The 13,437-nt window shown below is 34.1% G+C and overlaps 1 protein-coding gene across 1 annotated transcript in view; it reads right to left on the bottom strand.

The window, feature by feature from the left end:
* The window catches only part of trim44 (tripartite motif containing 44), a 73,786-nt gene that overhangs the window by 41,602 nt on the left and 18,747 nt on the right, over positions 1–13,437 (bottom strand). The window contains exons 4-5 of the mRNA XM_028451445.1: positions 12,251–12,535; positions 3,435–3,457 (exon numbers count right to left, since the gene is read on the bottom strand). Of these exons, the coding sequence (XP_028307246.1) occupies positions 3,435–3,457; positions 12,251–12,535 (308 nt within the window). The remainder of the gene's footprint in view (positions 1–3,434; positions 3,458–12,250; positions 12,536–13,437) is intronic.

The following is a 13,437-nucleotide window of genomic DNA, read 5'->3' as shown; positions in this document are numbered from 1 at the left end:
TTGACCAAAAAAGCTTCTAAATGATCTAAAAAAAAAAATTAAAAAAAAGAGGCCTTAATGCATCATTCCAATAGGAAAGAATGGGATGTTAACAGGCAAATGGGGCGTGGGACATCATCATCACGTGATTTCAAGATGGCGGAACACAGCCTCTAAAATGGTAAAGTAGTCCCATTTTTAAAAGTTAATAAAATGAATATGAAGCAAAATAATGTTTTCTGTTCCATAGATTACCTTAAAACAAATCTTTTCTCACACATTCCTAAGTCACTTCACACTAGCACATTTCTGTAGGCTCTGTAGTTTGAAACGCAAAGAGGGGGTGAGTATGGCAGTCGAGATTCGTGGAGGTTAACCTTTACCAAGCGCACGTTATTAGCTTAATCCCACCCATGGGTGCAAGCTAGCAGCCATCTGATCCAAAGCTTGTGGGTCACAACACTTGCTGTCCAATCAATAACACATTACGTTGGCAAGGGGCAACTGGACTGTTCAGAAGTTGTTTTTTTAGCCAACACCAAAAAGGCAAGTGAAATGGAATACAGGACAAAAACAAAACATGCAGCACCAAAAAATAAAGAATAGATTAGTCAAGCACCGTTGTTGATTGTTAAATTTTAATTACTTATAATAGAAAAGGTATTTGGTGAATTAAAAATATAAATGAAAATCCTTGAGGACAGCAAAGGGGAGAGGAGGAAACATCAAGTGGTGCTAGGAGCTCTGCTGCTCTGTGTGAAGAAGGCGGGACGTTTTTCACGTCAACGGATCGATAGAAGCAATGCTGGGATAACTACTCACTTTAAATTGTCTTACACAGAAAAAAGCTGAATGCTGAAGTCCAGGGAATAAAACAAGCATACAGCAGATATAACAACTGTGGCTCCAGTTTTGCAAGAGTTTTGCTCTCAGTCAAATTCACTGAAGAGAAGAAAGTCTTTTTTATGATTAGGTCCTAAGGTCATCTTGTTCCATCCAATAGTGCGGTCACCCACTAGTTTCCTACTTGTGATTAACATTTTAATTACACTTCGTCCCAATCTCTAACAGCTCAAGAGTTTATGATGTGCAACAATGGGGTCTGAGGCAGGTGAGAGAGTATAGATTGCAGAGCAAGTTACATAAATAACAGAAATGGAAGAAAGCAAATCTAGGCGTGCTATAGTCAGAAGGAAGAAAAAAATCTTCCACTCCATCATTGGACTATTATTGTGATCTGAAGGATAAACGCAACTGACAGTATTTCATAATCTAAAAAACATTCTCTACTTCAGCAAGCTTGTGTTGGTCTAAAGGTGTTACAGAGGCACAACAACCCTGCTTTTTTTGTTTCATGCTTTCAAACTGGAACACTTGAGGTGTACGGGTTATAAAATGAGGTTAAAAATGCAATCAATTTACTTTAATCCTCAATCATCTTCTCCAACCAACAAAGAGATTATAAAACACATGCAGGAGATAACAAAACCATTAAAACAGAGGGCACTGACCATCTTTTCACATTACATTTTACCTTCACAATATACATTAAAGAATGCCCTTATCTTCCTATTAAAAGGGAAGAGTGACCTTATAATAACAGCTACTGTAACTGTGGAGTAAAAGCCTATAACTTTGAAAGTTTATAATATAACAAAAATACAAAATGTTCTTTAACTTTTGGGCATTTTTAGTTGATCAAAACACAATCCTAATAGTTTTCTGTTCTAAAGTGCATTTTAACAGCAATATCAAGTCATGTAACTTAAGTCACGATTCAAGTCTCGAGTCAAGGCCATTCAAGTCCAAGTCAAATACAACACATCAATCCAGCATCTTTTTAGATTTAACATTTTCAGAGTTCCTCTGTTAACCAAACAAACTAATCATACTGGCAAGTAGAATGAGGTAGAATTTTTCCAATTCAATTATTAATCATAGTATAACCTTTAAATCCAAAGGATATCTCTCTTGGAATCATTTTCTCTGCTAGTGTGCGCACGTCTCAGCCCAGCCTGATGTTTTCAGCTGCTTCCTGATTGGCTGCCTGTCAATCAGACTTGTTTGCCTTCGGATGGCAGAGTGCCATCCCGCAGGGGTTTGAGGAGACCTATTGCTCATTAATAATAATTACACTTCATAAAATATTTTGTCATGGAAGGTTAGGAAGTCCAGTCTTCCCAAGTCAATAAGCTCAAGTCCAAGTTAAGTCACGAGTCATTTGTTTTCAAGTCTTAGTCGAGTTGCAAGTCCTTCGTGATTTTGTCAAGTTGAGTCTAAAGTCATCACATTTGTGACTCGAGTCCAAGTCGTGTAACTCTAAGTCAAAGCAAGTCAAGACACCAGACTACCTACAACAACGGTGTCAAACTCATTTTAGTTCAGGGGCCAAATACGGAGCAGTTTGATCTCAAGTGGGCCACAGATTTTATGCAGGAAAATCAGTAATTTCAACATTATTGTGCCCTAGTTACTTCTATGTAAACATAAAATACAAAATATGTAAGAAACCAACCATATCCAAGTAATATAGTGATAAATATCAGTCCCAGCAGGAATTAATCCTTTAAGTCATAATTTGAGGAAAATGAAAGGATTTTGTGAATTTTTAGTTTTTTCAACAGTTTAACATTAAAAGTGACTGCATACATGTGATATAAACCCCAGGAAAACTGTAATCCCCTGGAAATATTTTTAAATTTAATTTACACAATGATTCTTGTTTTCTCTGTAATTTGTATTTGCTCCTGCGGGCCGAATTGAATGCTCCAAAGGACCAGATTGGGCCCGCGGGCCATTAGTTTGACACTACTGACCTACAAAGTTGATATTTGGTTGTGTTTCAATTTATATGGTCAAAAAAAAACCTCAACTCCCAAAAAAGTTGGCATTGGCTTTGACACAAAGCATTCAAAAATTAAAAAAGAAAAAAAAGAAAATGTGCGTTAAGCAATAACTATGGAGGGTAATGTCCTGACATTTTAACCTAAAAATGATTCATATGAAATTAGGTTATGAAGAAAAAGGTTTCCATTGCCTGACAGCATTTTGTAGTTGGTTGGTTCACAAACTTTAAACGGATGGTTTGGCTCACATGGGGAGGTTACTTGAATCACACAAGATAAGAAATCAATGAGGGTTATTGAGGAAACCACTAAAATGTCTTGCCATCATGCAGACTAAGACAAGGAGATTGTGACCCATTCCAATACAAGCTAGGACACTTTGCACAGGACAATTAATTGCTTTGCTATGGTGATGATGTGACACGATTGCGACTGCAATGGTCTGGAGGCGCAGTTGCTCCATGAGTCTACACTAAAGCAATGAATGGAAGAGGAAATAAAGCTTGCCAGCCTTATAATGAATGTTGCCCAAATGTTGTCCTCAATCGCAGCTAAACACCGCTGCCACATTAAAAAAAAGGGAAGCATGAATCACTCTGGCAGTCTTACCTTAATCTGGCCCCAACGTTGTTCTGAAAAACAAAAAGAAAAAAACATGGCGTTTGAGTAGAAGAGCGAGACAGGATAAGAAAGAATTACAGAGTATTTACAATATTGCACAGGCAAATAAAATGCCCAGAGAATGAAACAGTTCCACAGCTGGTACACTTCTAAGTCTGATCAATTGGTTTTCCCTTCTATTCACCAGTTGTGCTAATGTTTATTCATGAGCTGTTAAGAAAGCTGAAGAATTTTAAACAAAGTGGAACACAAGCCCTGCTTATCTAATGCTTTCCTTTTTTATTTATATTTTGATTAGAAGCAAAAGGACATTAATGTGAGTTTTTTGGACTTGATATTCATGATCAACCTTTTTTTTTTGTTAAGTACACAAACAATTTCACACATTAGTAAGCATTTGCATTGCAATAATGTATTTTTTTAATACGCTACAAAATTATATATATATTATTATAGGTGATATTGCAATTTTCTATATCACCATAATAGAAATATATATTGCCCAGGCCAAATATCTATACATTTGCCCTTATAACTCAGTTCTATAAACCACGAGGTAATAGTTCATTCATAAATACCTACTTAAGTTATCCAATCATCTTCAACCCACCAAACATAAAATCTATAATCTGATCCAAATATTACAAGAAATTCTACTACTTCATCACTTTACTAAAGGGTTATTTACAATTTCAAGCACAATTTTGAAATTATTTTTTACTTCTTTAGATACAGTATGTACATCATAAAATCAGAGTGCTCTATTGCTTAAGAAAATATAGTCAACGATGCAGCAAATCCAATATAAATACTATACAGTTACGGTAAATGTAATGTATTTAATACCTAATTACCGCCATCCAATCATTAGATTTGGTAAATCCTTAAAACAATATTTGAAAACATGTCTTTAATGAGAAGCTATCTTTTTTTAGATTTAAGAACCAATATTAAAAAAATCCCTTTGTAAATTCTTGAAGAAGGAAAAACTGTAAAATATCAGTGGCTTTGGTAGAACAAAACTACTATACAGCTCTGTCCCATTGGTGTATGAATGTGAGCGTGAAGGGGTAAATGTGGTGATATTATGAAGCGCTTCAGGGCTTCTTCAGTGGTAAACAAAACAAGTCTATTGACAAGTACAAATGCAATAGTGTTTTCAACGGTGCTCCCAGGTGATGACTTTCTCTGATAGACTTCTCAGCATTATTTGGTCTGAGGAGAGCAACAGGTTACTCTGAGGTCCTCCGATTTGACAACTTGACAATAAGTGGGCGGCAGGAGAAAAATGAATTTGACACCATTACAAGCAGTATCACACAAAAGTGGTTGCTTGGCACCGCAGCAAATAAGAGAGAGCTGCTGAGCACCAACTGGCAGCCAGCCTTTCTGACAAAGATTTAGCTCTGAATTCAATTAAGTCATAAAACAGCCTCAAACAAAAGCGAGAATATTTCCCAGTTTACTTTTTAGACACATTTGAAACAATAAGTTAATACTTTATTACAGCAGTCTTCACAAAAGCAATACAGAACAAAACAGCACTCAATTGTGTAATGCTTCAGCTGAAAGGGTGTAGGTTGAAGCAAAGCTTATAGAGGTACAGTACATACCTGCCCCATCACAACAATACAAGGTTCTCTACATCAGGGGTTCTCATCTGGTCTCACCCTGGCACCCACAATTTTTGGTTTCTTTTTAGGATTCAACCAATTAAATTTAGTTTTTCAATAATAGTCGTTGAAAACATACACATATATATATATAATATTTTTTTAAACATAAATCTATATATTTTTCCTTGCAACATGCATTTTACAGCATGCTTGTCAAAAGAAAAGGTTCTTTTAAAATAAAAGACAAGTCCAACATGAGAGACATTAAGTATTTGTTCATTTTTTAACAGCTGTCCACGACCCACCCAGTGCAGGTCTGCGACCCACTTTTGGGTCCCGACCCACCAGTTGAGAATCGCGGCTCTACATAACATCACACACAAAAACATAATTTTGACTTATATTATTATTTTCACAATATACATTCAATATATATTCTGCACAAGTTTTATATATACAGTTTATACTAGCGGTGTCCCGATCTGATATTGATATCAGATATCGGTTCGATAAAATCACCGATTTAAGCGCTCCAATAAAAAATTTTCCGCTCCAGCACTTCTATCCATAGGTGGCGGTAATGCACCTTAACTTGGTGCTGGTATATATATATATATATATATATATATATATATATATATATATATATATATATATATATATATATATATATATATATACACACACATATATATATATATATACACATATATATATATATATATACACATATACATATATATATATATATATATATACATATATATATATATATATATATTTTTTTTTTTTTTTCATTTTAGTCAATTGTAGAATACTGTAGATATTATGTTGAAGGTTAAAATGTACGAACCTATTGGTAAATAATAAATGGGTCAGTTTTTTCATACCTACTGTTACTGACTATTGTTCTCTGAGTAACATCACTTGATCAAGACTTTTCTAACATTCCAAAACACAAAATAAGTCATAAAAGTATGTATGATTCATGCTGTATCGGATCAATATCAGTATCGGCTGATATGCAAGGCTACAATATCGGTATCGTATCGGAAGTGAAAAAATTGTTTCAGGACATCCCAAGTTTATGCATTCACATCAAACATATATACAGTACATACGTACTGGGCGACCGTGGCTCAGGTGGTAGAGGGTCGTCTTCTGATCGAGAGGTTGGGGGTTCGATCCCAGTACCTGACTATGTGTCGAAGTGTCCTTGGGCAAGACACTGAACCCTAAGTTGCTCCCAGTGGTCGACTAGCGCCTTGCATGGCAGTCCTGTCCCACTGGTGTGTGAATATGAGAGTGATTGGGTGAATGAGCTGATATGTAAAGCGCTTTGAGACTGCTTCAGTGTGGTGATAAAGCGCTATATAAAATCAAGTCCATTTACCATTTACCATTTACCACATACATATACATACACATGAACGCATATGACATGTACATAATATTAATATTATGTATTATATTTCATACATCAATTAAATTTACAGTGGCAATTTATAAATGAATAAAAACCTTTAATTATGTTTATTACATATCAATATATTTTATACCATTATATACATATTATTGCTGTCCTAGGTAACATTGTTGCTATTCTTTCTTATACTTACTAATTATATATGATTTAAAATGCTTTTTAAACTGGTTTATGTTGGTGCTTTGTTTTGTCCTAACATTCAACAAAATATTTGATAAATTTCAGTCAGGTTTTCATCCTCATCACAGCACAGAAACAGCTCTTATCAAAGTGATCAATGACATAAGGTTGAATTGATTCAGTAAAAGTATCTGTTGTCATTCTATTGGATCTAAGTGCTGCATTTGACTCTGTAGATCATACAATTTTGTTGCACAGATTGCAAACATGGGTTGGACTAAATGGAAAAGTAATGCAATGGTTTAAGTCCTACTTGGAGGAGCAAAGTTATTTTGTAAGCATTGGAAACTTTGAATCTGACAGATTACCAATGTTCTTGGACCTCTTCTGTTTAGCCTTTATATGCTTCCTTTAGGACAAATTTTACGGAACTGTAAGATTGATTATCACAGCTACGCAGATGACACACAATTATATCTATCACTGAACCCAGATGACTATGGTCCCATTGAGGTGCTTAGAAAAAGTAAACTGCTAAATGAGTGAAAACTTCCTTCAACTAAATCATGACAAGATGGAGGTGATTGTCTTTGGTAACAAGGAAAAGAGGACAGCTATCAGCAAGTATCTTGAGTCTCGATCTTTAAAAGCTAAAGACCAAGTCAAAAACCATGTTTTGTCCAGGACAGCAACAGAAATACTCCTCACCAACTTCCCTTTAATGTATTTAATGTGCGACTTCCAGCAGATCCCATGCTCCAAGATCACACCCAAAAATGTGACTTTGTTCAGGCTTTCTATGTTAACATTGTCTATATTTACTTTTACATCTATAATTTTTCTCTCATTTCTAAATAACATAAAATTAGTTTGATTTAGGTTTAATGATAATTTGTTAAGATCAAACCGTTTTTTTTAGTTTACACATCTCCATAGTGACTATCCTCAAGAGCTGCTGCAAGTACACATCAGTATAAAGCATATTGGTATCACCTGAAAATAACATATTTTAGTTGTTCAGTTCCTGTACTTTACAAATATCATTGATACACATTATGAACATTTTCGGCCCCAAAACTGACCCCTGTGGTACACCACATTTAATATTCAAACAAACAACATTATGTTCAGGGACATCTGTGCAAACTGTGTCCTCTTACATAAATTACTTTTTTATCCAGTCTAAAACAAAAACCCTAAAACCATAGTTTTCCATTTTTTCCTATAAGTATACTGTGGTCAACTGTATCAAATGCCTTCTTAAGATCTAAGAACACTCCAATTGTATATTCATTTTTATCAATAATATTTCTTAGTGCTTGTGCTGTTGATCCATTATTCCTGAAACCATACTGCCTATCTGTTAATAATTAATTTGTTCCGACAAAACTTTAAAATATATTCATGGATATTGTTTCTAACATTTTAGAGAACTGTGGTAATATTGAGACTGGCATGTAGTTTGTGAATGTGTCCGTCTCCAGCTTTGTGAATAGGAACGACTTCTGCAATTTTCATCAGCTGAGGAAACACTCCAGTTGCAAAGGACAAGTTAAAGAGATCTACTAATGGTGCCCTAATTCTATCAATCACACACTTTAAAGTTTGCATATCTATATCATCAACGTCTTTGCTTGTTTTGTTCTTAAAACTTTGGACTATGTCACAGATTTCTCTTTATTCTACTGGTTTCAGATACATTGTGTTGTGGTGTGAATTGACATAATCTGCTGCATCTATTTTCATCCCTTCTACCTTTATTTTCTCTGGGTTTGTGGTCCAATATTTATAAAATAATGATTGAATCTATTTACTATCTCCTCCTTATCCTTAATCATACTGTTATGGAGGGTATCGGATATAATTTTTTTATTTCTAATTATTCCATTTAATATTTCCCATATACTTCAATATTTTATTAGTTTATTTATATATATTTTTTACACATTCTGATTATGTTAATGAGTTTATTTTTTATATTTTTTTATATTTATTTTCAGTTCCTATAGTTCTATTCTCTATATAAAGTGTTCTTTTTTTTACAGGCATTTTGAAGCCCTTTTGTAATCCACAGTTTATCACAGTACTTTGACTTCTTTTTATATTTTACTAGTGGACAATTTTCATCATACAGCATTTTAAATACTGTATATTTAAGAATTCTTTATAAGCTGTATTTACCTCCGTTTCCTTATATATAGTATTCCAATTTTACTTTTGTAGTTCATTCTTGGAATTTATTGAGCATTTTCCCTGTTATGATTCTTTTATACACAGTTTCACATTCTTTCTTGATTTTTCTGCCACAGTTGTAGACCACAAAGACTGGGAGATGGTCATTGATATCATTTATTAAGATTACACATATTGTGTTGGTAAATATATAATCAACGAATGTGGCACTATGTGATGTTATTCTTGTTGGTTTATTCATCAAAGGTAAAATACTCATAATGTGCATTGAGTCAATACATTTAGCTGGACCTCTATTGCTACTTACATTTAATAGGTCAATGTTAAAGTCTCCACAAATGAACACATCTTAATGATTTAAGCTGGAGAATATTCTTCCGTACCTTTAGTGAAAGTATCCATTTTGGATCCCGAAGTTCTATACACACAACTAACAAGGATTTTTTTTTTTTCTTTCTTTCCCTGAGAATCTCTACCATTATACATTCCATTACTTAGTCAATCATAGTTTTCATCTTTTCAACTTAAATAAAGTTCAGTTTTTTGTCAACATAAAATGCCACTCCTCCTCCCTTTTTATCTGTTCTATCTCGATGCACAAATTCATACCCATTCAGACCAACATCTACACTTTTGTCTTGCGTTATCCAAGTTTCCGATACTGCTATAAGACTAAAAGGTTTTGCAAATTGACTTAAATATTATTTATGCGGTGAAAGTTTGCAAAAAGACTCCTACTATTAATATGAATAATCGTTAATCTGTTACTTAATTTTACACTCTTTATATTGTTCATCTGTATAGTATTTACAATTCCTAGCTAACCCATTAAAGACATTTTTTTCAGGGTCTATTTCATTTTCGTACATACTTGTCATATTGTACCCATGTATTTGCTATATTTAATACTCGATTACCAAGTTGGCAACATGATCCCTGATTTCATCATTTGTACTTTTTGAGCTCCTCCATTTCTCTGATTACTAAGACCTTCACTTCTTCAATTTTTATAGTATCGCATTGGATAACTTATACTTTACCAACTGTGTCATGGAAATTTATGTTTCCTAATACAACGATATTTATAGTTTTTGTTTTTTTCTGTCCCTCTACAGGATTTGATTTTTGAATGAGAAATATATACCAGACATATATAAATGTAGAGAATATTATTAAAAATAATTTCATACGATTGAATAATGTCAATGAAACCCATATTCAGTTTGCTGCAGTCGTGCAATTACAAGTGGCCTTAATGCCACTACAAAATGGGGGAAAAAATGCATTGGCTAAAGGGCTTTTATTCAATTTTCAATTCTCTTAGTTGCCTTAGGTGTATTATAAATAAAAATGTAGGAGGCCAAGTTACGAAGCCTGTTTTATTGCATTCAAAGAACCCTGAGCAAATTAGTCATTATTACCACAGTGAAAATTGTTCTCTCAAAGCTACAAAAAATGTCCCTGTATGTCACATTATGAAATATAAAGTTAGCTGTTTTATTTTAAGCCTCAAAAACATTATAATTTGCTGGAAAATGATTAGCAGGGGGCCTTTTCTATAATTATATATATATATATATATATATGTATATATATATATATATACTGTATATATACTATAAACAACAACAAAAAACAACTATCACTAAAACAAAAAATGCATTTCAATTAAAAAGTCATAAAGGTTGAATATTTTTCAGGTAATAAAATAATAAGATACCCTTACATAAGGAATTAAAAAATGAACAAAGGAAAATCCGGTCAAAGCTGAGTTGGGTTACGGTCACTGGTGTAAACCCACAATGCATTGCAAATGAGACAGCTGTGTTTTGATATTCATGCTTAGCATCCTGATTGCATAAACAGCGCTGAACCTAATTTTGAACACAATCGCAGACAGAGCAAAACCTCCAACTTATTCATTTACAAATGTGGATAGACACAACTACACGATACATTATGCAAAGCAGGGCAGCATGAGTTGGCACGTTTTGTTTTTTTATATCAGACTAAGAAAATAGATTTAGTACATATGCATTAACTTCTTCCTCATATTTTCTATCATCTTTTTTTTTTTCAATTTTGCTTATTTTATTGGAACTGCTGTACAAACTCACATCAGGATCCTTATTGTGTGCATATAATTTATAAAATTAAGAAATTCATAATATTCTCAACTGAATAAATGAGAAAAAAACAATAATACAACCAGTGTTGGTTACATTCCCAACTGCTTTATAGAAATTATGAATTTATGTAAATTATCTTTGGTTGAACAATTAGTAAATAACCCCCCACCATAAGCCTTGCTACACTTCTTTGGTTGGTTCCATGGCTGCAGAGGTTTAGCTTCATCTGTATGCTAAGCAGCAATAGAAGCACAATTTTCAAACATTGTTTGATCAGATTGGATCCAAAGAAGAAAACTTCAAAAGAACAAAACGAGCTAACAAGGTGTGGTTATTGATTTAGTAAAATAATATCAACAAAAGCTGTGGTGCATTCACTTGCCATTCGGTATTGATTTGCCATTAGCTTGGTTTAGCTTCCTTAAGTTAATTCCATGACACATTTGATTATCATAGGCTTGATTCATTTAGCTACTGGTTTCACTGTGATGTGGAAGAAGTAAAGAAAACAAACCCTAACAATACTAAATGAGATCTTAACTCCCAAACAAGTGATTATTGAACTGGAGTAGACACAGAATTAACTCCCATAGGATTATTAATCACAAACTTCAGTTAACCACCAGCAATATTCTAGCTGTGAGGAAGCATCTCTATTTTACTCGTGCTAAAAAAGCCCAAGAGAGAAACTGGGACACAAACCTTCAAATAGCTGTGAGGTAATTAGTGGACGTATCCACATCCATAAAACAAAAAGAAAAGAAACGTGCACAGGTGGAGGTAATTTAAGGCAAGCATCCTCCAAAAACAATATCAGCTCTCTTGTTGTTGTATTGCAGGTCCTACTTTGGCTCATCTGGAGAAAATGAGACCTTTAGTAATCATGCTATGACATTTACTTATAATCCTAATGAAGCACCACACCGGGGGAGTGATTTTAAAGAAATTAAACACACTAGCCACTACATTACTAGAGCCTGTGGACTCATGCGTTGCATCTAATGGAGATCACTCAAAGCTACTCCAACCCACCAGCCTTCAACTACCAACGAAAAATGGACCAATGGGGACCTTTATATGTAACCTGTAATAGTCTAGTTTGACTACATACATTCATTCTAATGCAATATTAAAGAAGAAAAAAAATCTCAGACAACGTAAATGTTGACCCTCCTTTTCTAGCAGTACATTACTTTGCACTAAATACTTTACATCAAGGAAAACTAACTAGGAAGCTAAAGCAGAAAAGTGTCCCCTTACCAGAGCTCTCCGAGCTGATCTTGGACTGGCTAAGAGCACTTCCATTGCGTCTGCCGGAGCTTTAGCCTGTTCCAGAATCGATATTTGCCGATTGACGATAGCCATTTCCTCTTGGAGTTTTTCCGTTTCCAAGTTGATTTCAGCTATTTTCTCAGTAGCTGCTGCTGTGAAGAAGGCTTCTTTAAGGTCCACCAGGTGAAGAAACCTTTTCTCCTCAAGACGGACCAATCTGCAAAGCTCTTGAAACTGATCGTTCACGTATTTCTCCATGTCACCTAACGGCACCTAGGATATGTTTGGTAAATCCGGGAGAAAGAAGAAACAAAATGTACCATTAAAAAGAGAAACTTTTAGCAGATATGCTTATAAGAAAATGTTACACATATTTAACAAACCTAAGCACCTTAGATACAACTTTTGTCTCGTATACAAAAAGGCTGGAGCAGGGATGTGGAACTCATTTTAGTTCAGGAGCCAAAAACAGGCATGTTTGATCTCGAGTGGGCCACAGAAATGGAGAATCGAAAAATTTCTACAATAGTGCTACTTTGCATTTCCATGTATAAATGACATAAAAGTATTTATGTAAAATGCACCAGCAATATCCAAGCAAAAGATGACAGGTAGTGAGAATATTTATTTATTTTAAGACATTTTGTCAAAATTTTAAGGATAGAACAGGATTTTGGAAAAACGATGTTTTTTCCAACAATTCAAGAGTAAAAAGGACTTCCATCGTGTTATACAAGCATGGGAAAACTGCGAACCCCTGCAAATATCGTAGAGTTTCATTGAAATTTTGACAAATTCTATCAACTCCACTTCCAAAAAAATCTGTTGAAATGTTATGGTTTTTAAAGTTGATCATTTTGCACAGATGCCAATATTTATGTTTAGATATTATACAGTGATTTGAAATGAATCCCAATTTCTGGTTAATTTCAATAAATAACTCCCATTAAAAGTTTCTACTTTTTGAATATTGCCAAAATTCACAATGTTAAGTTCCCACGAAAATTTGCCAGATATTTTATGCCCCTTTGCAATCCTACTGAGATATTCTAAATTATTTGATAATTTACACAATGACTCATGTTTTCTCAGTCCTTTTTATTTTTCTGTGGGACAATATAGATTTTTTTAAAGGGCCAGATTTGGCCCCCGGGCCTTGACTTTGACACGACACA

Source organism: Gouania willdenowi, chromosome 6 (genome assembly GCF_900634775.1).
Source record: "Gouania willdenowi chromosome 6, fGouWil2.1, whole genome shotgun sequence".
NCBI lineage: Eukaryota > Metazoa > Chordata > Actinopteri > Blenniiformes > Gobiesocidae > Gouania > Gouania willdenowi.
This window is presented reverse-complemented; position numbering and strand designations above follow the sequence as displayed.